The 27,692-nt window shown below is 34.7% G+C and overlaps 5 protein-coding genes and 1 long non-coding RNA gene across 10 annotated transcripts; 4 read left to right on the top strand and 2 right to left on the bottom strand.

The window, feature by feature from the left end:
* Window positions 1-589: 589 nt before the first annotated feature.
* LOC104754242 (NAC domain-containing protein 1-like) lies at window positions 590-2,924 on the top strand. Its single transcript, XM_010476380.3, has 6 exons — window positions 590-878; window positions 1,001-1,284; window positions 1,507-1,626; window positions 1,723-2,082; window positions 2,165-2,314; window positions 2,400-2,924. Exons 1-6 carry the CDS (start codon window positions 728-730, stop codon window positions 2,604-2,606), a joined length of 1,272 nt encoding a protein of 423 aa, XP_010474682.2. The 5' UTR covers window positions 590-727; the 3' UTR covers window positions 2,607-2,924.
* A 977-nt stretch (window positions 2,925-3,901) lies between these two features.
* On the top strand, window positions 3,902-6,240 carry LOC104754244 (NAC domain-containing protein 1). Of its 2 annotated transcripts, none has more exons than XM_010476382.2 (6): window positions 3,902-4,144; window positions 4,303-4,619; window positions 4,804-4,935; window positions 5,082-5,348; window positions 5,440-5,577; window positions 5,696-6,240. In XM_010476382.2, exons 1-6 carry the CDS (start codon window positions 3,991-3,993, stop codon window positions 5,900-5,902), a joined length of 1,215 nt encoding a protein of 404 aa, XP_010474684.1. In that variant the 5' UTR covers window positions 3,902-3,990; the 3' UTR covers window positions 5,903-6,240. The 2 variants fall into 2 exon arrangements, with proteins under 2 accessions (XP_010474684.1, XP_087351207.1); XM_087495081.1 differs by having other exon boundaries at window positions 3,914-4,144; window positions 4,355-4,619.
* LOC104754243 (uncharacterized) lies at window positions 6,219-7,848 on the top strand. Its single transcript, XM_010476381.3, has 6 exons — window positions 6,219-6,538; window positions 6,784-6,820; window positions 6,893-6,971; window positions 7,070-7,198; window positions 7,288-7,313; window positions 7,420-7,848. Exons 1-6 carry the CDS (start codon window positions 6,219-6,221, stop codon window positions 7,486-7,488), a joined length of 660 nt encoding a protein of 219 aa, XP_010474683.2. The 3' UTR covers window positions 7,489-7,848.
* Window positions 7,849-9,333: 1,485 nt separating this feature from the next.
* LOC104754246 (uncharacterized) lies at window positions 9,334-11,444 on the top strand. The gene is made up of 8 exons (XR_002036372.2): window positions 9,334-9,416; window positions 9,479-9,527; window positions 9,737-9,992; window positions 10,088-10,273; window positions 10,411-10,655; window positions 10,744-10,917; window positions 11,001-11,134; window positions 11,246-11,444. It is a non-coding gene; the product is annotated as an uncharacterized LOC104754246 (long non-coding RNA).
* LOC104754245 (protein ARV 1) lies at window positions 11,388-13,263 on the bottom strand. 4 transcript variants are annotated; one of them, XM_010476383.2, is made up of 9 exons: window positions 13,110-13,263; window positions 12,924-12,971; window positions 12,741-12,830; window positions 12,591-12,636; window positions 12,407-12,480; window positions 12,207-12,292; window positions 12,031-12,097; window positions 11,803-11,878; window positions 11,388-11,699 (listed from the first exon to the last, which is right to left on the bottom strand). In XM_010476383.2, exons 1-9 carry the CDS (start codon window positions 13,200-13,202, stop codon window positions 11,548-11,550), a joined length of 732 nt encoding a protein of 243 aa, XP_010474685.2. In that variant the 5' UTR covers window positions 13,203-13,263; the 3' UTR covers window positions 11,388-11,547. The 4 variants fall into 4 exon arrangements, with proteins under 4 accessions (XP_010474685.2, XP_087351208.1, XP_087351209.1 ...); XM_087495082.1 differs by having other exon boundaries at window positions 12,741-12,971; window positions 13,110-13,243; XM_087495083.1 differs by lacking the exon at window positions 12,591-12,636 and having other exon boundaries at window positions 12,407-12,550; window positions 13,110-13,205.
* Window positions 13,264-18,673: 5,410 nt separating this feature from the next.
* On the bottom strand, window positions 18,674-20,734 carry LOC104754247 (B3 domain-containing transcription factor NGA3). Its single transcript, XM_087495078.1, has 2 exons — window positions 20,347-20,734; window positions 18,674-20,181 (listed from the first exon to the last, which is right to left on the bottom strand). Exon 2 carries the CDS (start codon window positions 19,996-19,998, stop codon window positions 18,931-18,933), a length of 1,068 nt encoding a protein of 355 aa, XP_087351204.1. The 5' UTR covers window positions 19,999-20,181; window positions 20,347-20,734; the 3' UTR covers window positions 18,674-18,930.
* Window positions 20,735-27,692: the final 6,958 nt, after the last annotated feature.

Below are 27,692 nucleotides of genomic sequence, written 5' to 3'. Positions count from 1 at the left end.
GAACCCTCAATAATGTTTTCTAAAAAGGAATAAGATCAAAATAGTAAGCGTGTTCACACAGCATAATTAAGGAAGCCACAAGGCAGATTCGAGTTGATCACCTTTGTTTTTTGCTTTGGGACCCATTCTTACCGCCCATCACCTTCCCTAATAAGCCTTTCCAATTTTATTTTATTTTAAAATATATTTTCTTCTTCTTATATGCTACTAATTCAGATTACTAATACATAGGGAATGTAGTATAATCGACGGTTCACCCAAACCGATTCAATCCAAAATCCAAATCCTAAAACCGATTATATAAAATTAATTTTTAATTCCTTTTCTTTAATCGATAAATGCAGTACTACAGTATGTTAGTTGTTGGTTTATATCTGATTTCTGTTTGCTTACATTGATTAATAATAAGTAAAAGAAATTAAGAGTTAGACGATAATAAACATACCGTTGTTTCAGTAATTGTTAAGACCGGTACTGTGTAAACCAGAACCATATACCAATTGAACCGAAGATCCATATTAAATTTAATAATAAATAAAAACAAATATTTGTGGGGGTTATTTAAACGCATTGCTTTCACTGTCTTCCTCCCTCCAAATTAATTTATATACCAAACAACAAAACGAATAGTAATATAATCGGAGAAATACACAGAGCGATCTCGGCGGCGAAGCTCTTTAGTCTTTTACCATCGAAATCGGTGGGTACTTCTTCCTTTTTGTGAACAATGGAGGATAGAGTTGGGTTCGGATTCCGTCCGAACGACGAGGAGCTCGTCGGTCACTATCTCCGTAACAAAATTGAAGGAAACAGCAGCCACGTTGAAGTAGCCATTAGCGAAGTCAACATCTGTAGCTACGATCCTTGGGACTTGCGTTGTAAGTTTCCCAATTTTCCTCATAATTTTGTTTCATTCATATATATGCTCGCGTGAATTGATCTATTTGATTGGAAGGGTTTGTTCTGATTTAGGGTTTTGGTTTTGGTTTTGTAAAAACAGTCCAATCAAAGTACAAATCGAGAGATGCTATGTGGTATTTCTTCTCTTGTAGAGTAAACAAGTATGGGAATGGGAATCGACAGAGCAGGACGACGGTTTCTGGCAAGTGGAAGCTTACCGGAGAATCTGTTGAGGTCAAGGACCAATGGGGGATTGCTAGCGGCGTTCGTGGTAAGATTGGTCATAAAAGGGTTTTGGTCTTCATCGATGGAAGATTCCCTGACAAAACCAAATCCGACTGGGTTATCCACGAGTTTCACTACGACCTTTTGCCTGAACAGAAGGTTCGTCATTTCAGGATCTTGTCTTAAGTGTACCCCTCACTCATCTATGTGTATGTATCCCTAGATAGGCTGAGCTAAGAACTCATCAATGTTATTATGATTAGAAACTATGTAGTGTTACCAGTGAGGTTCAGAATCTAGTTTTAGGATTAGCTTTTGACAGAACTCTTATCAATGTTTTTTACTGACGAACTTTTGTGTTTACCTCTGGAATTTTTACAGAGGACCTATGTTATCTGCAGGCTTGAATACAAAGGTGATGACCCGGACGTTCTCTCTGCTTATGCAATAGATCCTACTCCCGCTTTTGCCCCCAATATGGCTAATAGTGAAGGTTCTGTGGTGAGTTAATGTCCAAAACTGTTTGTTTGCTCTTAGCTCTGAAGTAAGCAGACTAAAAAAACTAAGCTTGTGTCTAACTGTTGATTTTTGTTTCAGGTCAACCAATCACGTCAAGGAAACTCAGAATCTTACAACACTTACTCTGAGTATGATTCAGCAAATCATGGCCAGCAGTTTAACATGCAGCAATCAGTTCAAGGGAATTCAGGATATTACAACCCTTTCCCTGAGTATGATTTAGCAAACAACGGCCAGTGGTTGAGTGACTATTTCTACCCGCAACAACAAGTTCCTTACTCGGCGGCCCCATATGATGAAAACTCCGAGCTCATTCGGAACTTTGTGATTGAAGAAACTCGTGAAAGGACATCTATGCAAGAGCATTACAGTGATCACCAGCCCAAAAAACCTGTGACTGGGGTTTTGGGTGATGATAGCAGTGACAATGACTCAATGGTAAGCACTTGGACCACTTATATATTCAGAATCTATACCATCGCTTCTGTTTCTGACACATCGACTTTTGGCTTTTTAACAGACTTTCGGAGACACTTCGAGCTCGACTGATAGTGGTTGTAGTTCAAATGAGTCTTACTATACTCCTATAGATGATGATGTTCCATCATTGAACACTGTCGTTGAGCCTTTGCACAATTACGAGGCGCAACCGTGTCAGAGCAAAGAAAAGGTTTTAACACTCTCACTGAGAAACAACATACTTTGATACGCAACCTGAAACCAACATATAGTCTAAATTATGGGTGTGCTTGCAGGTGATAAATACGCAGAAAAGCGAATGCGAGTGGAAAATGGCGGAAGACTCGATCAAGAAACCTCCATCCACCAAGACGGTGAAGCAGAGCTGGATTGTTTTGGAGAAGAGGAGTGAAAGGAATGCACAGTGGAACTATCTCATAAACATGATCGTTGGCGTCTTACTGTTCATCTCCATCATTGGTTCGATGATTCTTGTTGGTTAAAGAGGTCAAATCCGATTCTTGCTCACAGTTTTTATTTCTTGTCTGTGTGCTTTTCCTTTTGGTTTCTTTGCTCTGTTTTCTCACTCCGGAAAAGTCTGAAGTTGTGTGTTTTACATAAGTATGTGTAAAAAAAAAGAGAAAAAAAAAGAGAGAAGGAAAAAAAAAATGCAGAAAGTGTAATAATGTAAAGAAAGGGGGAGAAAAGTGTATGTTCATAATTAGTGAATCGTATTGTGTTGTAGTTCTTATTTTGTATATAAAAGTGATCAAATAATTCTGCAAAAGAAAGGGGTATATATACATGAGAGGTTGTGCAAAGGATGTTTGGCTCAAAGATTCATTGAACACATCAAGAAAGTGTAACGGAGGGCGCAATGGAAAAAAAGCAACTAGTGCTATGACGTTTCAGCAAGTTTTGTAATACCAACTAATTCATGTTGCGAAGAACTAAAGTCCTCTGACCGAAAATTGACAAGCAATATACATTAGGATTGTTTGAAATTAATTAAAATAGTTTATCTTATGTATTTTTACGGTTTGTTTACTAATTACATTGTTGTAGAGTATGTTGTCTCTACACTTATTCTTGGGTAATCATGAAGCTAAACATAGACTAATCCTCAAAATTTGTAAGAAAGCCGAATCTTGTTATCAATTAACGCGTCAACAATCTTTAAAGATGGTAGAATTTTTTGATATCTCAGAAACCTACGACCTATTTTATCCATCTTAAAGGATTTATGTTTGTACATATAATAACAATGGTTGAATGAGAGATATTACACATATTTTTTACATATCAAAGACACATGTCAGTGTAGAACATTCTTTAGTATTCAGTAAGCATGGTCAAAGATTCCAGCTTATTACATAAGCAGAAAGATTACAATTACAATTACAATTACAATTACGGACTTATTACATAAGCAGAAAGATTCCAGCTTCTCGCCATTTCAATTCTTGTAGGGCACACATGTCCACCGTCCAATTCTTGTAAGCCTTAAAGCTTCCCAAATAAGCCTACCTTTTTTTTTTTTTCAATTCTCATAGCTTTTCAACCAAAACCGATTCTATTAATAAAACCCAAACCAAAGAATCTGATTTAAGGTTTATGAAGAAAGAAAGGAGAAAAATATCAAAATAACAAACAAACCGGTGAAAGCCAAAACCAAACCAAATTGAACCGAAGAAGATCCATTATTTAACTTTAAAATATATAAATTTAGTAGCATAAATAAAAATACTGATAATAAAATAATAATATTTCTGGGCTTATTTAAACTCTTAACTCTTTCTTCACTCAGTTCATCTCATCATCTCTCTCCTCTAAATAAAACAGAAAAGTACTAGTCTCTTTGAAACATTTGGAGAAATAGGTAGAGAGATGGATGATGTTTTTGTGGGGTTTGGATTCCGCCCGAGGGACGACGAGCTCGTCGGTTACTATCTCTATCACAAAATTATGGGCAACACTCGTCTAGTAGAATGGGCCATTAACGAGGTCAACATCTGTGATTTCGATCCTTGGACGTTGCGCTGTAAGTTATACTACTATCACGGTTTTTCGAATTTTAATTATTTTCTGCCACCGTACGTGCGTGATCGAGAGAGAGAGTCGTTGGGGGGGGGGGGGGGGTTTCTTGAATCTTGATTATGGTTTGGGGATGTGTGTGTTGTATTCTTGTTTCTGTAACAGTGCAATCGAAGATCGAATCGACGGATCGTATGTGCTACTTCTTCTCTCGTAGGGAAAACAAGTACGCTAGAGGGAATCGACAGAACAGGAAAACGCCTTCTGGAAGATGGAAACTTACTGGAGAGCATACTGATGTCAAGGATCAGTTTAAGTCTTGGCCTTTGTCTGCAACTGGACACGACAACAAGATTGGAACTGGAGACGACAACAAGATTGGTCATAAAAGGGTTGTACAGTTCCGTCGGGATAATGGCATCGTCGATACTGATTGGGTTATTCACGAGTATTATCACGATACCATCTTGCCTGAACATCTGGTATTTATCTATATATATTTGGTTTTTTTTAACAATTTTGATCTTTGATATTTCATCACTTAGCTTTTGATGAAAGTAATTTAATTATCTATATATATGCAGCAAATAGTATTTTATCCCCATACTATTTTACAATTTTGAGCTTGTATATATATGTGCTGCTTACCTCTGGCAATTTTTACAGAGGACGACCTATGTCATCTGCAGACTTGAGTATAAGGGTAACGACAAGAGCATTCTATCTGCTAAAGCTAAACCAACAGATCCCTATCCCTCTTTTGTCCCTGCCATAATGACTAATAGTGCCGGCTCTGTGGTGAGTCTATCTAAGGCTATATGTCCATTTTGTTTGTTTTCTCTCAACTTAAAGATCTTAAGCATACCACCCCCAAGAAAAAAACTTGTGTCTAAAAACTGATTTGATGTATTCCTAAACTGTTTTATTTTTTTATTTTCTTTCAGGTCAACCAGTCAGGATACTACAACACTTATTCTGAGTACGATTCAACAAATCATCATGGCCAGCAGTTTAATGAATATTTAAACATGCTAGATCAGTTTCCTCAATTGGTGTCATATGATGGTGGCCAACAGATGGTTTTGGATGATGAGGTTTATCCTCCATACAATGGGTTATTGCTAAATGAGAATTGCAATGTTTGCATCCCCAAAAAACCTGTGACAGGGTTTTTTACCGATGATAGCTGTGGTAGTGACACTGACTCTATGGTAAGCAAGCAGTAAGCAGTTTTACACCATAGATATCTATATGATTGTGTTCTGTTTCTTACACGTCGTCTACTTTTTGCGTTTTTAATAGATTGGCAGCGACAATTCGAGTGTAACTGAACCGGACCATACTCCTATAGATGATAAACTATCATTGAACACTACTAAGCCTTTGCACAATTCTGAGGCACAAGAGCAACTGGAGTTGCATTTGCAAGGACAAGAAAAGGTGCTATTAAGAAACTCGAATTGGCTAGTCTGATACAATCAAATCATAATCTTATATATATATTATCAAATTCTAGTTACATTATATATTAAATTTTGGACTGTGGACACGGTTGCAGGTGATAAGTAGGCAGGAAAGCAATCCTGAGTTGGAAATGGCTGAAGACTCAACAATCAAGAACACTCCATCAACCAAAACGGTGAAGCAGGAATGGGTTGTTTTTGAGGACATAAGCCGAAGGAAATCCCAGTGGATCTATCTCAAGAACATGATCATTGGCTTCTTATTGTTTATCTCCATCATTGGCTGGATCATTGGGGTTTAACAGGTCGTATCCGATTCATACTCACATTGCGTCAAGAATCTAATAACGGAGAGGGCACAGTGAAAAACAAATTGTAATAATATATCACAGTATTACAATTTGTTTATTTTATTTGCAAAATTTCATATCATTCTAAGTTTTCTTTTTTAAAAACTGATGTAAGACTATCTTCATCGGTAAGTTTTAGTTGTTTCTTAGTACATTTCTTAGGTGTAGATATTATTAATTAATCAAACATAAGTTAAGAAAAGCAAGAATCGTTTCTAATTTTAGGAATGAAAGAAACATCTCTTGCTGGACACGTTGTACCAAATGAATGGGTTTATTTTTTTTTGGCATTTTTCTTTCTTCTTCGTTTTCTCTCTTCTATCTCTCTCTCGACAAATCGCCGATTTCCCTTGATTTTTTCTTCGATTCCAAAAGTATTTTTATTTCCGGCTGTTTTCTATTTTGTCGTTCCCGGCAAATTTGGCTGAAGTCACTAAATTTCGCCGGCGACGAATTCGAACTTCGCCAAATGATGCAAGCAGCGGCGAACCTTTCGGTGATATGGAATCTCTCGCTGCGTGGGTCATCCTCCAAAGTTCATATATTGAGCCCCAAGTATCAAAAGTCTCACGCTCTTCATTGTTTGAGGTTGATTTCGATTTTTGAATCATCGTTTGATTTTATCTACTTGATCCGAATTCTTCAGGCTTAATAGTATCACTGATGTTGCATTTTAGTTATTTACAACTGATTGCTATTGTAGATTAGGATTTCATGAAATCGTTGCTTATCTAGAGTGAACTTTTTTCCAATCGTTCTTGAAATTTGTGCTTAAAAATTGGAACTTTTCTGTTTCTTTCTCTTTAACTGAAATGGATTTTGATCATTGTCAGATCAGAAGGGCATGAGGAGTTTGAGAACTCTCCTCAGGTACTTTTCTGCGGTTTGAAGTATGTTAATCTCCTATGATTTGCTTGCGTAGTGTAATTGGTTACTTTACAGGAAAATCTTGGACTATCTTCTGTTACGAAAGAGATAAAACACAAGGATATATGGAGCCTCTTTAAAGAAGCTCAACAAAGTAAATGAAGTTCGGATGCGATATAGTTTTGGTTTCATATTCTGGAAATGTAAATCACTCACTGCTTGTGTATTGTATCGTCTTTGTTGTGTATTTAGATATCATGTTCTTAAACAAGCAACGCTTAGCTGCAGTTGAGGAGCTGAAGAAGCTGAAGAAAGAGAAAGATGAATTATTAGAAAGGATAAACCAGTTGGAGGAAGAAAGTCAGATTGTAATCAAGAAAGGTTCTGTTTTTCTGCAAGTCATGCTTTGATTTGATGATTCATATATATGATTCATCGAAGCTGATGCATATTCTTATTTTAATGGTCAGCTGCATGCAAACCGAATATGGAATGGGTGCGTGACTTGTTGGAAGTTACTCTTCTTATAATGTTGATATGTTTCTCTTCTTATAATGTTAATGGTCAGCTGAAGTTACTTTTCTTATAATGTTAATGGTCAGCTGCATGCAAACCAAATATGGATTGGGGAGGGAACACGGATTTACAGAAGGTGTTTGATTGTATTCTAGATGTTGCAGTCGAGAATAACCTAACCGATGATGAGATGATCAAGCGGATCTATGTGTTCAGCGACATGGAGTTCGATAATGCGACAGGAAACTACCATTGGGAATGGGAGGTGAGTGACTCCGAAAGTGACCCCAGGAGCGACTACCAGACTGCTTACGAGAGTGACTACGAAACTAGATATGAGGAACGGTTGAAAAAATCGAAGGAACGGTCCAAGAAGAAGTGGGAGACGGATTATCACCATCGTTTTATCACTTTTCTTTGAGTTTTATAATCAATAATCAACAAAATTTTCCCTAAGAAACACCTAAAGTTGGTTCTACCAATAATCAACAAAATTTTCTTTTTCTCTTAACAAAGTTTCTTCTCTCCTTTTTATTATTAAAAATGCCTTAAGAAACAACTAAGAAACACTACCAATGAGGACAGTCTAACAAATCTCCACAGATTTCAATGTTAATATATATACCAAAGGATGAGGATTTTTAAGTTTCAAAAGAGCCTTTTGTGTTTTTTTTTTTTAAAAAGGACACCAATAAGACTTCCACATGTGAATTACACGGACCCAATCCCAAGTTTTAACGTATCCCAAGTAGATTGGCCAGTTTAGATTATTTAGTCGTTGTTGTTGTCGTAGACAGCTACGAGGCACTTCAACGTGTCTCCATAGGATTGTATCCGTACACTTGAACCATATCTATCCGAGCTGGGAGACGGCTGGCTTCACTTACTTCCCAAGCCTTGCAACGCAAAACAAAATAATAAATATATTTTCAGGTAAAGAAAACATCGTACGGATATTTGAAAAAAGAAAAACAAAAATTCAGGTTCTGATCAGTACAAGTACTTAAAGAACTAGTCGGTGGGAAATTCTGTCGAATATTCGAATAAAGATTAATTATTATTGGTCGTTTGATTTCTTCGACGTTTTATCTCATCCAGAAACTCTCATCGAATCTATCGGATTGCTCTATATCACAATTGATCAATTTATTTCATTTCTTAATTACTTAGCACTTTAGCAGGTAACGTTTGTATGGGCCTGAGAATTTTTGATATACTTAAATATTCTTACTATGGTCCAATTCAATTCTTGATGTCAATAATATTTGGTTAGTTATATAAGAACCAAGTCAAGATGATAGGGATTAATCCTTTATTCTTGTAATCATCATGTAAAGGTTTCTTTTTCTTAAAAACAAAAACAATATCCCCAACACAATCTCTCTTCTTCTGCAGATTTTATATTAAAAAAGCCAATACATACTTCGATATTCAGGGGACAAAAGTCTGAAATCTGTGAAAAAAACTCATAATAAAGAACTAAGAAGAAGTATAATCACCTAGAAACTTCATTTAGCAAACTTCATTTCAAAATTCATGATGTTTTGAAATGCATAGACACATTAAATCTCAACTTTAAAGAGCTAGGTATACTTTTTACTTTTGTAGTTTAAATAATATCATATGAATTAGACTCATCTATGTAATCATCAAATGTATTCAAAAGTCTAGCTAGATTAGTAATTAGAATTAACCAGACCTACTAAAAAAGTCTAGTGCTTCACTAATCTTATTAGTTATTACCGTCATGTGCTTTACAGGCAGCAAATGTGGCAAATGAAATCTTGGGTCTTCCATATGCGCTGGCTGAGCTGTGTGGGTTGTTGGTCTTGGATCAAATCATGCTAAACGGGCATTAGACCTTTTGCATGGGGCTTTCCCTATGATTATTGGGCCATCGACTTGCGTGCTCGAGCATACATCATTGAAGAATACTATAGGCCCATTAAAACGAAGCCCACATTCAACCCTATCCCATTGCATAGATAGATATATATAGTATTTTATTGTTCTTCAGTCTTAGGAATATCGAAACCCTAACCGTCGTAGTCGAATTCGAGATCCAACCAAGCTTATCTCTCAGGTAAAAATCTCATTCATCGGAAACCATTACCGCCTGTGTCAATCTGTTTTATTTTTCTTCAGGTAACCAAGTCCTTAGCTGCGCCAAACTCTGCGTCTCTCTCTCTCTCAGGTTAGTAATTTCTGCTCCAAAACGATTACAGCCGTGTTCCTCTCTCTCTCGGCCGTGTCAATTTTATCTCTCTGACTCTGAATAGTGCTTTCTGTGATGATGTTTGATTTCCGTTCTTAGTTTAAAAGACGGACCTTACAGCTGCGATTTGCTTTCCCAACACTAACTAGTTTTTTTTGTTAATTTTGATTTTCTTCTTCGTTTACCAGAAAATAATAATGATGAAGAAGGCTACCCAGCAGGAGGCTGTGGCTGTAACATTGGTCTTTTGGGACATCAAGATGTGCCCGGTTCCCACTGGCTTTCATCCTCGTCTCGTCCGTCCGAGTATTAAACGGTTATTGGAGAAGAATGGCTACGGTGGTCCTCTCACCATCACTGCCTACGGAAAACTAGCTGACCTCCCTATTGACATGCTCAGACAAGTCTTTTCCAGTGGAATCGATCTTAAAATTGTCCCCTACGGTTAGTATCTTATTATCCATCCTTATAGAGCCGCCTTTCTACAGTCATTGATTTGATAGATAGAGAGTCTCATGTCTTTTCTCTATCTCAAACAGGTACCATTGACATTTTTGATCTAATGGCTACCTCTCACGAGACAAATCCACCTCCAGCTAATTTTATGTTCATATCCTATGGGAAAGCTTGCTGTGGTCTCTCTGAGGTTCTGGAAATATATCGCTACAACCCTCTCCAGCCGTTTCCAATTGATTCTCTCGAAAGCTTACTTATGGAAGCCACAAGTATGTGTGTGTGTTTGTCCTCTCTCTCTCTCTCTCTCTCTCTCTCTCTCTCTCTCTCTCTCTCAATTTCTTGTTGCACTGATCAACTGCCCTACTTTTTTTTTTTTTCTTTTTTTTTTTTTTTAATTTCTCCACAGGTTCAGGGGCACTTGATGCGGAAACACTTGAATCTGCCTTCTGGGATTGCCGTGTGTGCTCCTGCTATCCTCCTAGCCAATGCTTTGAAAGTTTCGTCACGCATCTATGTGATGAAGACCATCTTGAAGAGCTGGTAATCAAGATACTTTTTTTTTTTAGTCAAACACCCTGTACGTAGACGTCCCTAATGACGTGTTGGAAGGAGTCTATTCCGGTGGAGTCTCTCTTAATAACATTTGCACTGGTTAGGATTGTCTCATCTCTGCGCCTTTCTTTCTTATTAATGGATTGATTATGATTAGAGAGTCTCAAGTCTTTAGTTTCTGAAACAGGGTTTTCTAGCACTGTGGATCGTCTGATTTGTGATTTTACCAGTAGCAATCCACCTCCAGCTAATATAATGGTCATTTCCGACGCAAAATCCTTCACTGATTATTCTTCTCCCCTAGAATCAAGGGGATACAACATTCTTCGATGTGATTCTCTTGAAAGCTTTTTTCTGGCAGGTTTGTGTCTTTGTACTTGAAAGAAATAGTACTAACTGGCTACAATATGTTGTCAACTAAACTGGCTTACTTTTATTCCACAGATTCAGGGGCACTTGACGATGATAACTGAAGTGAGTCTGCCTTCTGGATTTGCTCATTATGCCACATGGATCTTGGTGGCCAAGGCTTTGATAATTACACCACTCATGTTAATAGTAGGCGACATCAACGGGAGGTAATCAAGCATCCTAGCCAAACAGAATGGACTTGTATTAGTAAATACATTTTTGTGAGCATCTAGTTTTTGTTTGCGTAATTTCTGAACCCCCCTCTTGCACTTATGTAGTTGTTGTTGGACGACTTGCCTTCGAATCAACGTTTTACTCGTGCGGAACCTCCCAGACCAATTTTCACTCGTACGGAAACAAAGGCAAGTTATAATATCTAATAACGACGTTGAGATTTGTAATCTTAAATAGACTTAAATATTCTTACTATGGCCCAATTCAATTCTTGATGTCAATAATATTTGGTAAGTTACACAATTCGAATGATCCTCAAAAAAATGCATATGGCTTTAAAGCCTTTAATCATGTAAAGGTTTCTTTTTTCTTCAAAACAAAATGACTATAGTGGAAGATGATGGGATCATACGATTCTGAATAAAGAAGACAGATACATCAGAGATCCAAACTGTGTCAAGAAAGTTGTCGGCTCAAAGATCTGACCCACCAAGAATCTAACCAAGTGCGCGATTAAGCATACGGCTATGCATCTGGTCGTCGTTGATTCAGTCATCACTGGTTATATGACACAGCTTGCAATGTGAGGTTCCAAAACAACAACAAGAAAAAAACAGTCTAGATGAATCAATTTGCATTAAGAATGTTTTGTAGGTCTGACCTTTAAGAGCCATGGAGTTTGATGTTAAGATAAGTATATCAACAATGAAGATCACTGACATAGGGAACTCCCATATCTGTAATTATTCAAGATTCCCATTTTGAGCAAAAGGAAAACAATACCAAGTTCTAACGATCCTTAATAACTAAGCTGAATAACTGTGAAATGCATAATGAATTTGGTACATCGATATCAGGACTTAAAGTGAAAGGTAAAGCTACAACATACCAACATAGCAAGCAGAAAGATCTTGAAGTAACTCGAGATCAATATCCCCAACACAATCTCTCTCCTTCTGCAGATTTTATATTAAAAAAGCCAATACATACTTCGATATTCAGGGGACAAAAGTCTGAAATCTGTGAAAAAACTCATAATAAAGAACTAAGAAGAAGTATAATCACCTAGAAACTTCATTTAGCAAACTCTTTGCCGCAATGGCAAAAGAGAAGACAAATGCAGCGTTTGCAGATAAAACACCCATTAGAACCTGTAACATGAGAAAACATTATAGTATCCTTTCAAATTTATCTCAATGACTTAAACCTATAGACCTCAGAGGGGAAAAAGGTCCACTAAAAGATGGTAAAAGGGAAGATCAAACCTTTATAGATATAAGAACCGAGCTCTCAGAAAAGCTTGATTTCTCATCAGTTCTTCTCAGTAACAAGCTTCTATCTTTGATGAGTTTAAGGCTTTTCAAATACGTTTGGCTGCTGATGAATCTCACTAACTACATATCTCCTATCTACATAGATAATAACAGATTATATGGAACATGAGGATACAAGAGTCTAGAATAAGACACGCAAACACCAACTTCCACAACAGATGCTGCAAACAAAAATTTTGCAATACCAATTTCAAGATCAGATAACTAGATTCAGATCAGAAAAATGTTTGTAATAAAGATTCTTTAATTGAAAAAGTTTGTTTACCTGAATATTGACAGTTTCTGGATTGATTGCATTGTAGAGGACGTGTCTATACACCTTTGGTCTGTGAAGGATTAAATCAATGAAAATGATCTGCACAAAAGAATCAATTAAATTCAAAATTTGGAAGGAAACAAAAGAACACCAAAAATGGAAACTTTCAGTGATTGAAACAGAGTAACAGACCATGCGTTCACACTCGATGTATTCGTCTGCTACTTCCTTGCAGTTTCCCTAAATAAACAACAATACATATGTTCTTAGAAAAGGTAAGATTCAGATATGGAAACTTTTTAGAAATTATTACCATAAACATATAAAAAACAAAACAAGATCAACAAAAACCCTAATTGGGTTGTGTTAAAAGCTTACGCATTTCATGAGACGAATGTTACCAGGAGAGTATTGAATAAACAATGACTTTACCCTAAACCCACATCCCACGCATCTGTATTCACTCGCCATTGCTCTCTCTCTTTCTCCCTCGAAGAAGAAGAATAAGGAACAATAGGAGTTCGGGTCCGGGTCCGGATCCGGATCCGGATCCAGATCTGGGTTTAGGTCTTGAATTCTCAGTGGGCCTGTTAACGGGCCTTACTTATTCAGTCTTAAAATCTAATTATCATGCCCACGTTTGCTTTAAGATTGGTATTTGGACGAGGTGTAATAATGAGCATATACGTTACAATTTGTAAATGGTTCAATTCGAATAAAACCCTTGTTCATATGACGTAGCGTTTTGAAATGCATAGATCCCATATATTAAAATGAATTAAACACATTAAATCTCAACTTTAAAGAGCTAGATATACTTTTTACTTTGTAGTTTAAATATCTTATGAATTGGACTCATCTATGTAATCATCAATATATTCAAAAGTCTAGCTAGATTAGTAATTAGAATTAACCAGACCTACTAAAAAAGTCTAGTGCTTCACTAATCTTATTAGTTATTACCGTCATGTGCTTTACAGGCAGCAAATGTGGCAAATGAAATCCTGAGTCTTCCATATGCGCTGGCTGAGCTGTGTGGGTTGGTCTTGGATCAAATCATGCTAAACGGGCATTAGACCTTTTAAGAGTTCAAATCATACTCAAAAAAATATTCAAACAGAACAGAAATTAAGAGTTCAACATACTCAAAAGAGAAATTAAGATACTTCAAATGGATTCTTCTTGTAGCTCAAAGTCTCAAAAATAATTCAAATGGATTCTTCTTGTAACTCATCTTCACTGTCCCAATACTCAACAAACTTCGACACATCCTGATAGACTCCTGAAGAGGAATCTGCTTCCCAAGAACACACTCGTCTTGAGCTGTGAGCAACGTCCAAGTGGTTTGAGTCTCGTCTTCTAGCTTCTTGTTCAGCTCCTTGAGTAGTCCAGTGATGGCTTGGTTGAACCTCTTGGACCGTGACCTTGTTATAGGACCCGCCGGGACGGTTAACGCTTCCTCTGCTGCTTCCGCTGGTTCAAGCTGTTCCTCCGGTGCTTCCTCTGGTTCAAGCTGCTCCTCCAATACTTCCTCTGATTCGAGCTGCTCCTCAAGTCCGTGTGGTTCGGTTGAGCTTTCCATGGTTTCATCACATCCTCTAAGTCCAACATAGATCCTTCCATTATTACCTGATTGGACATCGAACATTCCCTACCACAAAAGAAAAAAATCAACATCGGGTGAATCCGCTTGAAAAGCAAATTCAAATGTAGTGAAAAAAGACAAGATCAAGCTACCAAGTAAATTACCTGTTGAGGAGGAGAGGGATGCCTGGAAAAGAAATCATCAAAAATCTCATCGAAGGCAGCATAAATCCATAAGACCGTTCCACATTAGTTAATATTAAAGACCAAATCTGGTGCATAAATATCATTTAGAAAATTGATTCTAGATATATCATCTTTTAAAAAGTAATGAAAGCCATTTTCTATCATAAAAATTTAATGATAACACCAACAAAAATTAGAGATTGAGATGCAAGACTTGGTATTATATCATAGATAATCAACATTTATTTTATTTCATTCTTCTTATATACTACTAATGCAAATTACTACTATACATAGGGGATGTTGTTTAATATAATCGACGGTTCATCCAAACCGACTCAATCCTTAATCCAAATCCTATTTATATAAAATTAATTCTTAATTCCTTTTCTATAATCGATAAATGCAGTACTACAGTATGTTAGTTGGTTTAAATCTGATTATTATTTGCTTACGTTGATTAATAAGTAAAAGATATTAAGAGTTGACGATAATAAACATACAGTTGTTTCAGTAATTTTCAAAATTGTTAAGACCGGTATTGTGTAAACCAGAACCATATACCAATTAAACAGAAGAAGACAAATAAGGAGCAACGGGAGTTCGGGTCCGGATCCGGGTTTAGGTCTTGAAACCTGAGTAGGCCTGCTAACGGGCCTTATTTGTGTAGTCTTAAAATTTAATTGTCAGGCCCACTTTTACTTTAAACATGGTATTCGGACGAGGCGTAATAATGAGCATATACGTTACAATTTGTAGATGGTTCAATTTGAATAAAACTCTTGTTCATATGACGTAGCGTTTTAAAATGCGTAGATCGCATATATTAAAATGAATTAAACACATTAAATCTCAACTTTAAAGAGCTAGATATACTTTTTACTTTGTAGTTTAAATATCTTATGAATTAGACTCATCTATGTAATCATCAATGTATTCAAAAGTCTAATTAGAATTAACCAGACCTACTAAAAAATTCTAGTGCTTCACTAATCTTATTACCGTCATGTGCTTTCTATTTTCTGATGGATAAGTTTTGTAAGAAAGAAATTGTCTCTTCTTGCTCTTTGTAATCAACATGGCGAAAGATTTGGAAATGAGGCTAAGAAAAATAGTTTCCCCCTAATAAGAAGTAACTCAACAGACATAAAAATGGAACGATCAATTAAAAGTTAAAGTGAATAGTTAATTATTACTTTAAATTAAAAACGTATTAGAAAGGGAAGAACCAATTAACCCCAATACGAAGTTTCCTTATCATCATCAATCATGCCTATAAAAACCCTAACCGGCCTACATATTTGCAGTCTCTTTTAGGTCAGGAATCTAATGAGAATGAATTATTTAACTAACAATAATTGGAGCATGTCATTTATTCTCTTTATTCTTACACAAACTGATCATTTAGATATGTTACAATATTGTCTGCTTTTGTCATCTTAATAATTTTGTATTACATCCGTACTTTTCAGTTTTCAGTTTTCACTAATACTTCCCTTTTTAATTCATTATATCTTCTTTTCTATGCATCTTTTGAATATAAAAACACATTTTATACTCTTTTGACAACTATGCACAAGCCTTTTGAGACATCTACACAATAAATATTAGCTACTTGTAGACTATTTGGAATAAATACGTATTTATATATGAGTAATATTAGTAGATAGCACAAATATAAAGAAAAATAAAGAAAATACCACAACAATATTTTTTTATAGGTAAATACCATAGGACCCACGTTTTTTTTGGAGTAAAAAGACACAATCACCCTTTTTTGTTTTATTGTTAGATAGAAATAGTGAAAAATTTGGTGTGATTTTTAAAAATAGCATTTAATATTTATATTTTACATGTTATATTGAACTAAATAACGTTTAGTTGTAAACTCAAACCGACAAATAGTCTCGTTTTAATTGTAAAATCTAAACCCTAACCATCTAATTTCGTTTTAATTGTAAAATCTAAACCCTAACCATCTCATTTGTGAACCCAAACCGACATATAATTTCGTTATAATTGTAAAATCTAAACCTAACCATCTCATTTGTGAACCCAAACCGACATATAGTTTCGTTCTAATCGTAAAATCTAAACCCTAACCATCTTATTTGTGTATCCAAACCGACATATAATTTTGTTCTAATTATAAAATCTAAACCCTAACCATCTTATTTGTGAACCCAAACCGACATATAATTTCGTTCTAATGGTAAAATTTAAACCCTAACCATCTCATTTGTGAACTCAAACCGACATATAATTTCGTTCTAATTGTAAAATTTAAACCCTAATCATTCTATTTGTAAACCCAAACTGATACATAATTTCGTTCAAAAAACAAAATGACATGATATTTTAAAAAATAACATGTAATATATATAATGGGTATAAAAGTAATTGTATATGAGGAGAGAGAATGCATTGTGGGTCCTATGGTAGTTTGTTAATTACTTTTGATTTTTGTGGTATCTAGTGCATATTCCCTTTATATATTCCATTAATTGTATCATCCCTTTGCAAATTTGTTTAAACATATTACCTTTGTAACTTTGATCCCCTATATATTGAAGATATGTGGGCTACATATGTAATTCACATATATACATGTGTATGCTTACATTATCTAGTCTCCATGTCTATCTTATCTAATTAATTACTCTTTGATGTTCGTTGTATATGGAGTACTTATATACACATATACGCCTACCAATCATAACACACATATATAGAGTAGTCATATACACACGCTTAACCCTATCCATGATCTTCAATTTATATGGGGTACTACTTATAGTGGCAGGCTCAAACATTTATCCTTAGCTATTATAGAATAATTTGATCGATCACAAATAATATCGCGCGCCACTCAGACTTACCGGAAGATATACAAATTTGCCATGTCAAATCGAACTAGCACCTAAAGAGAGAAAGGAAAAAACACATCTAGTGAAATTACGACTCTCTTTATGTGCTAGTTACATGGAATATTGTGCACAAAAAGGCTATATATATGTGTGAGTATGTGTGTGTTGTATATATATAGCGTGTATCCTGAAAAATAATAATAACCCACAAATAATTTGGATAATATATAGAAAGGTGTAGAGTATGTCTATACAATAGTAGAGAAATCAAATCTGCCATTCTGCCAATGACTTTCTCCATTTTGATCTTGCATGCAACAATTTATAACTCGACACGATACTCTATATATACATGGACTATAGAATATATAGTAGTTCTTTCAAGAATCTTTCTTCTTATTTACCTGAAAATTATATTCCCTAAGACTGCATTCCAAAGTTCCACGTAAACTATTATAACACATCTATTTAATTATACCTGTACATGTCTAAACTGGATGTGTGTATATATAGGGTGGGTATATATGTAGTGATTCAGAGGCATACGTATATATATAGTAGTAATTGACAAATGATTTAGAATCTAACATTCTAAAAGAACTCATGGGGTTGAGGAGATCTGTTGAGATGCCTGATTTGGTAAAAATCACTTCAATTCACAATCCAAACCAAACAAAGATATTGACCAAAGGTTAAAAACAAAACAAGAATAGAGAATTAGTAAAAATGAGAAATTAAATGAACCTGTGATCATAAAAAGTCAAACAATGTGAAAACATATCATACCTTTTGTTCTTTTTAATATTATAAATTGAATTACTATATGGATGGATATCAGTCCTTCTTCCATAGCTAGCTTCTCTTTATTTTCTCTGCCCATAACCTGCAAAACTCTCTTTAACCGAGCAAAATTACAAGAGTAACCAAACAAACAAAATAGGACCATAGAGAGAGAAAAAAAGAGAGGCTTTTTTTGGACCTGCCCATTAGCTTAGAATGTACCATGAAACACTTTGTCAGTGTAGGGAGATAGGCACAGAGAGTACAATTCATGAAATTTATAAGCTTTTTCCCACTCAATCAATTATAAATCTCAAATTCTATTTATAAAGAAAGCAAGATGAACACTGTTTTATTGATGGCTATATAAGCTAGAAGTCTAGGGTAGAGGCAGTTTCACCTAGCTAGTGTGCAAGTGTTAAGATTAATATAGAATTTATGAATATGATATGAGTAAATAATGAATTACAACGAATATTATGGATATAAATTAGCTAAAAAAAGTTGAGACATGTGAACATGTTATTTTATGTAAATCATATTCATATATAAGTTTATATACAAAGACGAGTTCAACATGGTGACAAAAGCCTAGTGATGAACATCAAGAAACATGTCGAAAAAACAAAACTCATAACCAAAAAAAAATTAAACAAACGAAGAAGATCGTTTTTTCATCCTCTTACTAGCTAGAATCTAACGAAGAAGATTGACTAATGTAATAATATAAAGAGAGAGATTCAAAAAAGAGAAATTAAGAAAGAAGAAAAAGATGAAACTTCTCATGGATTGAAATTGAGAGAAAATGAAGACTTCCCTTTCTTAGCAAATTGATCATCATCACCACCATCACCATCATCACCATCATCATCATGGTCAGTAGATAAATTAAGTCGTAGAGCTGAAGAAGAAGAAGAAGATGCACCAATTTCCCCACGTGGCATCACCCAAGACTCTTCTTGTTGGCTATAGTCATTACCACATTCCATATTCACCCCAAAGAGCCTTAGTCTCTTTCCCGCTGTAGAAGGAGGCGGGGGTAACATCACTGGCGTTAATCTCCCGGGAACCACAGGGACTGACTCTATAACCAACGGCTCTGATCCAACAATGTTCCTCTGATCCAACGGTGATCCCGTGTAGTAACACCTTCCAGCTAAATTCCCATAAGTACCATACCCTACAAACTCTTGACGCTGGTTGTTGTTATTGTAATAAGAACGTTGGTGGTTTCCTATGTTCAAGCTCCGGTGAATCGGGACGGCGTTATACTCAGGTAATGGAAGAAATCTGTTGGAATATTGAGAAGTGGTCGGGAAATTGAAATTGAAACCGAAATTACCAAACTGATGTGCCTGGACGAGGCTCATGTCTGGTCTGTGCCTCCAATCTATGTAAAGCTTCGATCTCTCGGACTCATCACCGATGCCTCGTTGGAAAGAGACGATGTCACCTGCGTCGAGCTTTTTCTCTTTGACGAAACGGCTCCATCCTTTGGTCATCACGTAGCTCTGGCTAGAGTTCCAATACGAGTAACGGAATCTCCACATCTTGCCGTTTCTGTCTTGGAAGTTCAACAGCGTGCCGTTTTGGTTGTTTGATGAGTCTAGTGGGAAATACCTCTCCGCGTGTTGTTTAGGGATCACGAGTCTGTTGAGTTTTCCGACGTCGCTTGGTGTTACCACTTTGTCGAACATGTGTTCTTTCTCCGGCGGCGGAAGCATCATCATCGGAAGGTTGTTTCCAGTACCGGAGCTGCTGCTTGCTCCGATGTTGGAGGTTAATTCTTGTTCTCTGTCTTGTTCTTGGTCGGAACTTGTTGTTGCTGTCGGCGCTAGGGATAGATCCATGACGAATTATCTGATTTTCTTTTGGAGAAATCTTGATTTATGAGACTAAATCTTTAGATAGGACTTTAGACTCTCTCTTAGTGAGTCGTCTTGATGAAATTTAAACCTTTCTCTTGTTCTTGAATCGGTGAATTGTTGCGGCTGCTTTTCAAAGACATTGACGATGATGACTCAACTCGAGATCTTCAACATACAATAGATAGATAAAATATTAAAGAGAGCAAATTAACAAAACGAAAATCTAGCCACAAGTATAAAAAAGGGTAGATGGATTAATGAAAAAAAAATTCAAAGAATATATTAAAAGAAGGGAAGAAAAAAAAAATTAAAGTTCTGATGTGGTCTCACCTTATAAAATAAGTGAGTGAGAGAGAGAGATTTTGATATTGAAGTTTTCTTTCTCTTCTTGGTTCGATTGGTTCTTTGATTTTCTCCTTTGACCATGAAAATTTAGGAGAAATATGAAAACCCTAGAATCTGAAAGCAAACTATATGCATATATATATATAGAGAACTGTATATCTTCTGTTTGACTAACAAACGAAATCAAGGAAAGAGAAAGATCAAAGCAAATCAGGACTTGGAACTCAAAAAATTGGGTTCTTGCCAAACAAGAGGATCTTTCTCTTTCTCTTTATGAGGATGAAGAAAAAAAATGGTGGCTTGAGATTCTTGATAGAGTTTCAAGTCTTAGAGAGAGAGAGAGAGAGAGAGTGAGATTGGTACCGAGTAATGCGTAGGGGCCCATGAATGATATGGTTCGGGTCATGTGAGCTTCTTGTCCTTTTCATTAGGCTTCGAATTAGCTCTTTGTATTGAAATTTCAAATCTTTGTATACATGTGTATGTAGTTGTCCACGGTGTTTGAGATTCCGTTGATCCCTTTTTTTTTGGTATTAGAATGAAAGTATACGTGTCTATTTCCTTTTTGTTAACTAAAGCAATGTTATTTTTGTATTTATCTAATTTTGTTTTTCTTACCAATTATTGTTGGTTAGCAGCACTAATTATTATAACAATTTGAATTTATATCGTATACAGTTTTTGTTAGTTAGTACGTGACTCAGGTAATATATATATTTACGTACAGTATTTATCAGAAAAGAAATGCACATTTTCCATATATAGAATATTATCTGTTACAACAACAATATAAAATATATGCATGCACGCAATTTATCACATTAAATTAAATATAATCCTTACCTACTGCTACTATTCAAGTTTTTAATTTTTTTTATTTTTGAAAAAGTACTATTCCAGTTGTTGGCATGCCATGATTACTCAAAAATGTGTACACACATATGATGTAACATTATGGACCGTCTCATGGCTATAATAAAGCCTTATTATATCCTTCGACTCATTTCTAAGTTTGTGGATCTTATCCTCGTCGAGTCGATTCGTTATTCCGAGAATTTGAAGAAAATTAGCTATTGATACGTACTACAAAAATAGTGTTTATGTTATTTTTATAATAATTAGAACGTTATTGGAACTCAATTTTTTACTAAACAAAGTGGAAACAAGTTTCTGAAAATACGACGAGAAATCATTTATGTGATATATATGAGAAGCTAATTTTTTAATTTTTTTTTTTATTTATAAAAAAAATTTCACTTATACTAACGCTGATTTAAACATTAGTATATGACTAATCATGATTTATATTTTGGGTTGTTCCTAACTGCGTTTATCTGTTTTCACATTAATTGGTTTATCAGATCGAGTCACATGGGTTAACAGTATACTAGTACTGTTATAAGAACGATTAAACAATGAAGATTTGATAATCTCGATGTAAGAAAAAACACATTAATTGCGCATAATTACCTCAATTTTTTGTTGTGTACAGTTAAAAAATGTAGTTATTTACAGATCACTTGGGGAAGTAGGTTTGGTTATGATGTGTCCATGTTTTTTGTGGTCCAAAATTATCTACATATACATCAATCACAACAAAACAAAACGAAAATCAGCAAATGCAAGTGTATAATTTTTTTTTTGTTTTTTATATCTATACAAGTATATGTTCATTCATGTATATGTGTGTATGTTTAATACACATCTATGTAAAATATATTCAGATCACGATGTTTGTTTTAGGCTCATCATCATTCCCCAAAAGAGAAAAATATCTAAGTTATAAATATAATTTTTCTCAGAAATATATATAAAAATTTAAATCAAATTGTATAGCAAAAGTCATTATAATGACCAAAATATTATTTTATTCACATGTGTCATAATCATCAACATCCGTAACAAGAGCGTTTGATGTTTTGAGACAACAAGAAAATGTCTAAATCTGCCACACCTGGTCAAATATTTCCCAGTGATTAAACAGTTTAATCATTTATTTATACTAGAAGTATAATACTAGTATTATACATGTCATCAGTACATAAGTCAAATTAAAGCTATGACTCAATTGATAAGCACGTGCAGACGAATATGTAATAAGTAGGTGATACTTTAAATTCGTTTCGAAACTCGACCGATCAGTTGAACAAAAAAAAAAAACTCGACCTGGATCTTGTATTTGACGAATCGTCAATTATTATAACAAATTAGCAACATTTCAAGTAAAACTAATCACGTACGTCTATAACAGTTGAACTGTATATGTGTTCAATCCGGCTACTGATTCAAGTTTTTTTCAGTTAAAAGGATAAAGTCATTAACCAGATTTATTTTTCTGTTACCGAGAGATTAATTAGGGTCTGTAAAATGTATACACAATTATCAATTATTATAAAGTATGGCTCGAAAAAAGTTGGCCTGCATCCCTCGCTCTTTAATTTAATAAAGGCAAAGCTCAAATCAAATAAGTATAATATAAGTTTACTATTTACCGAGCTGCACCAGCTTAAATACAAAGGGGACCTCTCTACCTATAATATCTCATTGGCCTCATCTATTTTATTGAAAAACAAAATCCCCTTATAGTTTATGCTTAAGGAATATTTCCCATTCTAATCTAATTGCCCGACTCTATATATCTCTAGCTTCTGTTTTTGTTTTTTGATCATAGAAATATTGGATATCCAGATTTTCTTTAAAATATGTATTCATATCTAAATATAGATACTTACATACCCAGATCCCTTATTAACCCAAAAACCCTAGATATTCCAGTTCTTCAGAGTTTATCATGTTGCATCCCAAATTCTATCGGAGAACCATGCATGCATTTCTCATATACAATGTCAATTTATAATACCTAGCGCTTTAAAACCATTAACTGATTGTAAGTATCTCAAATATGGACCATATGGTATAAATATGAGGTGCATATGGTGTATATATGTAAGATTTGAATAAAATGGTTAAAGTAGGGGTTGGATTTAAAGGGAAGCAAACATAAATGAGAAGGTAAGTGAGAAGGTGAAGTGTTACAATTTTACAACAACAGTAAACTTGGAAGCGAGTAAGGAGTAAGGACCACTTCTCACTACTCTCTCTCTCTAGAGTTTGTCCAAAACAGCCTCACATTTTTTGCATCCCCACACTTCTCGATCTCTTTCACACCTATTTTCTTTATTGATTATTAATATTTTTTATATATATTGTTATGTGTGTGTGTATTTTTCTTTATCAACTTGGAGGAGCTCGGCCCCTTGGGATTATTTTTTTCAATTTAAACTTTTCCACACAATGTACTTCCTATATATAGCCATAGAGATATGCTAAGAATTTGGTCGTCTTTTAAAGCTGATCTATAGAAAAAATTAAGGTATATGTGAATATATTATGTAGTTTTGTGCTTTATTGTCACAAGTACTCAACCGAGATTCATCACGTACAATGTCTCAAAAGTGCCATATTCTATGTTTTGGTTTCCAAAATTATCCTCAATCCAAATTTCCTAAATTGTATGTTTAACAAGGGTTCTTAAAAGTTCAGAATGAAGGAAACACAAAATTTGGGAAAATCCTCAATAAACTTGACATTAGATCATACTAAAGATATGCATAATGATCAAATAATGTAAGTATAGTAACATTTAATATAGAAATGTGTGCGTGTGGATTGGCATATGTAGTGTATTTTTTTCATATATAGTGTATTAATATGTTATGTGTGTATAGAGAGAAGGTCGTTATCAGTAGGTGCAAAATAGAGTCCATTTGCATGGAGCAGGTTTATGTGATGTTGATGATGGTAACAACTGTCATGTGTGCCCCAAAGTTTAGGAGTCTTAATTAGTTTACATTATATGCATAATTCTAATCACCTCAAACGAATACACAGATTGAAAGAAGTAGGTCCAAATATAATATGGGCAAAAACTAGAAAGTGCATATACATCATATAGTATATATACACATAATATAGTGTATGAGTATAATTAGAAATTATCTAATAGCTAGGTTACAAAAAGTCTTGTTATCAAGCCTAAAATAATTTGTTCAGACTTCTTTAAAGTTATTTTCATCAAACCCCAAAAAAAAGTAAAACTATATATATAGAGAAGACTGAATATAACACTGACGTTATTTAGCTAAACTGAAAAAGGTCAGAAGTTTATGTTTAAGGAAATCGGAAAGATATTAAGGGAAGTCCAAATTTTATAATTAACTTTCTATTCAAAATTTATAATTAAATATCTATTTCAGAACGTAAGATTATTTATGTATGTATTACTCTTTGGAATTACGGTTTGTATATACCTTATATAAATGATCGTGTTTATATATATATATAGCCTCTATAGTACACACACACACATATGTATTAATAAATAATTACAGGCGATTGTACCGCGTACGTATACATATGTAAAGATGCATGTAGCTAGGAGTTATATAGAAAGATCAGCACTGGTTTTGATGATCGTTATAGCAAAACTTGTTTACACACGATTCCAGCTTACATTTTTCTATCATTATAGCTACGTAGTACGTATAACGAACTCAAGAGATTTGTAGTGGTCAGAGAAAAAGGAAAACAGCTCCAGTCAAAGTCGTTGGGGGGGGGGGGGGGGGGGGGTTTCTTCTTTTTAATTTCCATGATAAATTTAATATCATTTCAGTTTTTGGTCAATTAATGATTAAAATAGTTGAGTCAATATATAGTTTGTGTTAGTTCCATTCGATATATTTAAAAGAAGTCGTATGCACTAAAAATCAAGAATGAAATGACCGATACGGTCCATGGATACGAATGATCAAAGCACGCTTCAAAGAGGAATAAACGAAACGAGACAAGTGTTGGTAGGGTATGTTCACATAAACCCTAATTACGAAGCTCTCCTTTCCCCGATGAGTCGATGACTATTTCAAACATATCATTCTTAAGGTAATAAACCGTACGAACTCGAGAATTTATTTTTCGTGATATCGAACAAATTTTTTCAAACGAAAAAAAAACATATATACATATATTTTTTTTAAAATGTAATAGAAATAGAAATATGACGTGGTAAATAGAGCAATGGACAAAATCATACAATATATATTAAAAAGAAAAAATGAATGTAGATGGATAGAGTCGTCCCACACTTAAGGTTGGTCCACAATGAATACCGTTGGAGGCTTCGCAGGCTTTTGTTCTGTCCTTGTCTCTTCTCTCTCTCTTCTCCTTTTGTTTGTTATGTTCATCAATCTTAATTCTTTAACTAAATCATGCATATGTTGTTAAATAATTTAGCAGCTACAAAACCAAACTTGCGTAATTCTAAAAATTCATTAACTGATACATAAAAAAAAATACTCAATATCTATCGTAATTTTTAAATTTTCTTTATTGCATGAGGATGATGAAATTGTGTGAGAGTAGTATAAAGAAACAAGAGAAGAGCGAAAAAATTGTGTATATGCGTGGGGATGTCGTCATTAAATTGGAATTTGGCATTTAATGAAAAAAAGAGTGAAAGGTGCTTGACATACACGCGCCGTAGTTTCTTACCGGGAAAAGGATTGGTAGTATTGATGTTAACTAGACCGGGCCCGGTTTAGGATGGGCGGCGGCCGAACCGACCACCTGGCTTACTTCTTCGTATTCTGGTATGATGGATTCTGGTTCTGGATGGATGGATACTGCAAAATCTAATAAATCGGATCTTTTTGGATTTGGATTTTCAGTTAATAATCGGGTGGGGCTCTCTCTGCTAAAGTGACGTCGCGGGTCACTTAAGTCGGTCACTGGTGGAAAACGTGAACCCTGTGATGCCTCTTAATCTTATTACCAACACACACATAACTTCAACAGAGTCTGGCTTCGTTGGATCTCTCTCTCTCTCTCTCGGAACCGTCCAAAAAAGGTCAATTTTGTGGGTTCACGTATCTTACTAGCTCACAAAGAAATACGGCGCTATTTAATTTACCAAAAAAAAAAAAAAAAGACTTTATTATATACCATAAGGTTTGTAATTCAAAATTTTTAAAAATATATACTTGTAAAATTTATTGCAGATTTTTTCCTTTGATTGGTATGGATGTGGTTCAAATCTTCCGTAATATACCTTACCTACTCATGTGTGTTGGATATACAATCGCCTGCGTATGTTGACAAAAAGAATACTTAACAGTACTGGACAGAATCGATCTGTATTATTATAAAAGTCATTATATAATATCGTAATATAGAGCATATTAAAGTATATAAAGGTAGAAAATTTTGGTATTTGGGTCTTCTTATTTTATAAGCGTCAGGCCCATTCTCAATTTTGCTTGCTCACTAATGTACCGCTTGCTGGTGCAGTAATATTGGGCTTTGCTTCGGATTTATATTGGCCGTACCCCATTTAGCTTATTCGACACTAAATTAACACTTACTCAATATCGCATGCTTGCCTCACTCATATCAGTAACGTGATAAACTACGCCGGCGTTTTCCCCTTCACGCTGAGCTCGAATCACTTCAATGTGTAATGCACAGATGTTTCTCCTTGCGTCAGGTGACGACGCAAGTCTTTGGAACATTTTCCAGATGCTAGATCGCCATATATAGATTGGCCAACTGTTTGACATTTTTACACGTTTTATTGAGCATTGTGTATCATTTTCTATCTCGTTTGTCACACGGGGTTCAAAAACTAAAGTCACTTGGATTGCCTTGCTAGAACAGACCGTTTGTTGGATTAAATAAATAAATATATATATATATATATAATTAGTTTGTTTATATAATAAGGTTAAATACACATAAATGAATATTTTAAACACTATGTATTTGACATGGCATCATTTTATATTTTATTCTATTGTGTTGTATATATAAAGAGATATGTGCGTGGAGAATAAAAAAAATCAATAAAGGAGGATGAGATGAAAAGAAACAAAAAAAAATGACAGGAAATAACGAATTGGTCCTTCAATTATGGACAAAAAAGGTCGAATAATTGTTATTTTTTTCTTTCCAAAATGCACCTTTGAGAATCTTAAGATTCAATCATAGATCAGTATGTATTATAGGTACATGTCCCCAATAAGAAAATCAAATACTATCAATGAAAGTAGTAAACGTGAATCGTAAGCTAGTCAGTGTGTGAAGATGCATTTGTCTTAAATTTATAATATGATCATAATATTATTCGATCGACTTAAGATCTCACTTTCCATGCAGATTTTTGCAATTATCTGGAAGAAGAACAAAATAATATCTTAGATTCTTCGGCCTGACTTTCTATCTTTTTCGCATATGCTCAATGTTTCGCGTTTCTATTTGAATTCTTTGGTTATTTGGTCAGC

The sequence above is a fragment of the Camelina sativa genome, chromosome 17, assembly GCF_030686135.1.
Source record: "Camelina sativa cultivar CO46 ecotype springtype chromosome 17, ASM3068613v1".
NCBI classification, from domain to species: domain Eukaryota; kingdom Viridiplantae; phylum Streptophyta; class Magnoliopsida; order Brassicales; family Brassicaceae; genus Camelina; species Camelina sativa.
This window is presented reverse-complemented; position numbering and strand designations above follow the sequence as displayed.

What these genes read in the sequence shown, in the direction of transcription:
- LOC104754242 (XM_010476380.3), top strand. Translation starts at nt 728, where the DNA reads ATGGAGGATAGAGTTGGGTTCGGATTCCGTCCGAACGACGAGGAGCTC. An exon ending in CGATCCTTGGGACTTGCGTT is followed by an intron (nt 879 to 1,000) that starts GTAAGTTTCCCA and finishes TTGTAAAAACAG; the next exon opens with TCCAATCAAAGTACAAATCG. An exon ending in CTAATAGTGAAGGTTCTGTG is followed by an intron (nt 1,627 to 1,722) that starts GTGAGTTAATGT and finishes TTTTTGTTTCAG; the next exon opens with GTCAACCAATCACGTCAAGG.
- LOC104754244 (XM_010476382.2), top strand. Translation starts at nt 3,991, where the DNA reads ATGGATGATGTTTTTGTGGGGTTTGGATTCCGCCCGAGGGACGACGAG. An exon ending in GTAGTGACACTGACTCTATG is followed by an intron (nt 5,349 to 5,439) that starts GTAAGCAAGCAG and finishes CGTTTTTAATAG; the next exon opens with ATTGGCAGCGACAATTCGAG. An exon ending in ATTTGCAAGGACAAGAAAAG is followed by an intron (nt 5,578 to 5,695) that starts GTGCTATTAAGA and finishes ACACGGTTGCAG; the next exon opens with GTGATAAGTAGGCAGGAAAG.
- LOC104754243 (XM_010476381.3), top strand. Translation starts at nt 6,219, where the DNA reads ATGGGTTTATTTTTTTTTGGCATTTTTCTTTCTTCTTCGTTTTCTCTC. An exon ending in CACGCTCTTCATTGTTTGAG is followed by an intron (nt 6,539 to 6,783) that starts GTTGATTTCGAT and finishes GATCATTGTCAG; the next exon opens with ATCAGAAGGGCATGAGGAGT. An exon ending in AGTTTGAGAACTCTCCTCAG is followed by an intron (nt 6,821 to 6,892) that starts GTACTTTTCTGC and finishes GTTACTTTACAG; the next exon opens with GAAAATCTTGGACTATCTTC.
- LOC104754245 (XM_087495082.1), bottom strand. Translation starts at nt 13,202, where the DNA reads ATGGCGAGTGAATACAGATGCGTGGGATGTGGGTTTAGGGTAAAGTCA. An exon ending in ACATTCGTCTCATGAAATGC is followed by an intron (nt 12,972 to 13,109) that starts GTAAGCTTTTAA and finishes TTGTTTATTTAG; the next exon opens with GGAAACTGCAAGGAAGTAGC. An exon ending in CGGTTCTTATATCTATAAAG is followed by an intron (nt 12,293 to 12,406) that starts GTTTGATCTTCC and finishes CTCATGTTACAG; the next exon opens with GTTCTAATGGGTGTTTTATC.
- LOC104754247 (XM_087495078.1), bottom strand. Translation starts at nt 19,998, where the DNA reads ATGGATCTATCCCTAGCGCCGACAGCAACAACAAGTTCCGACCAAGAA.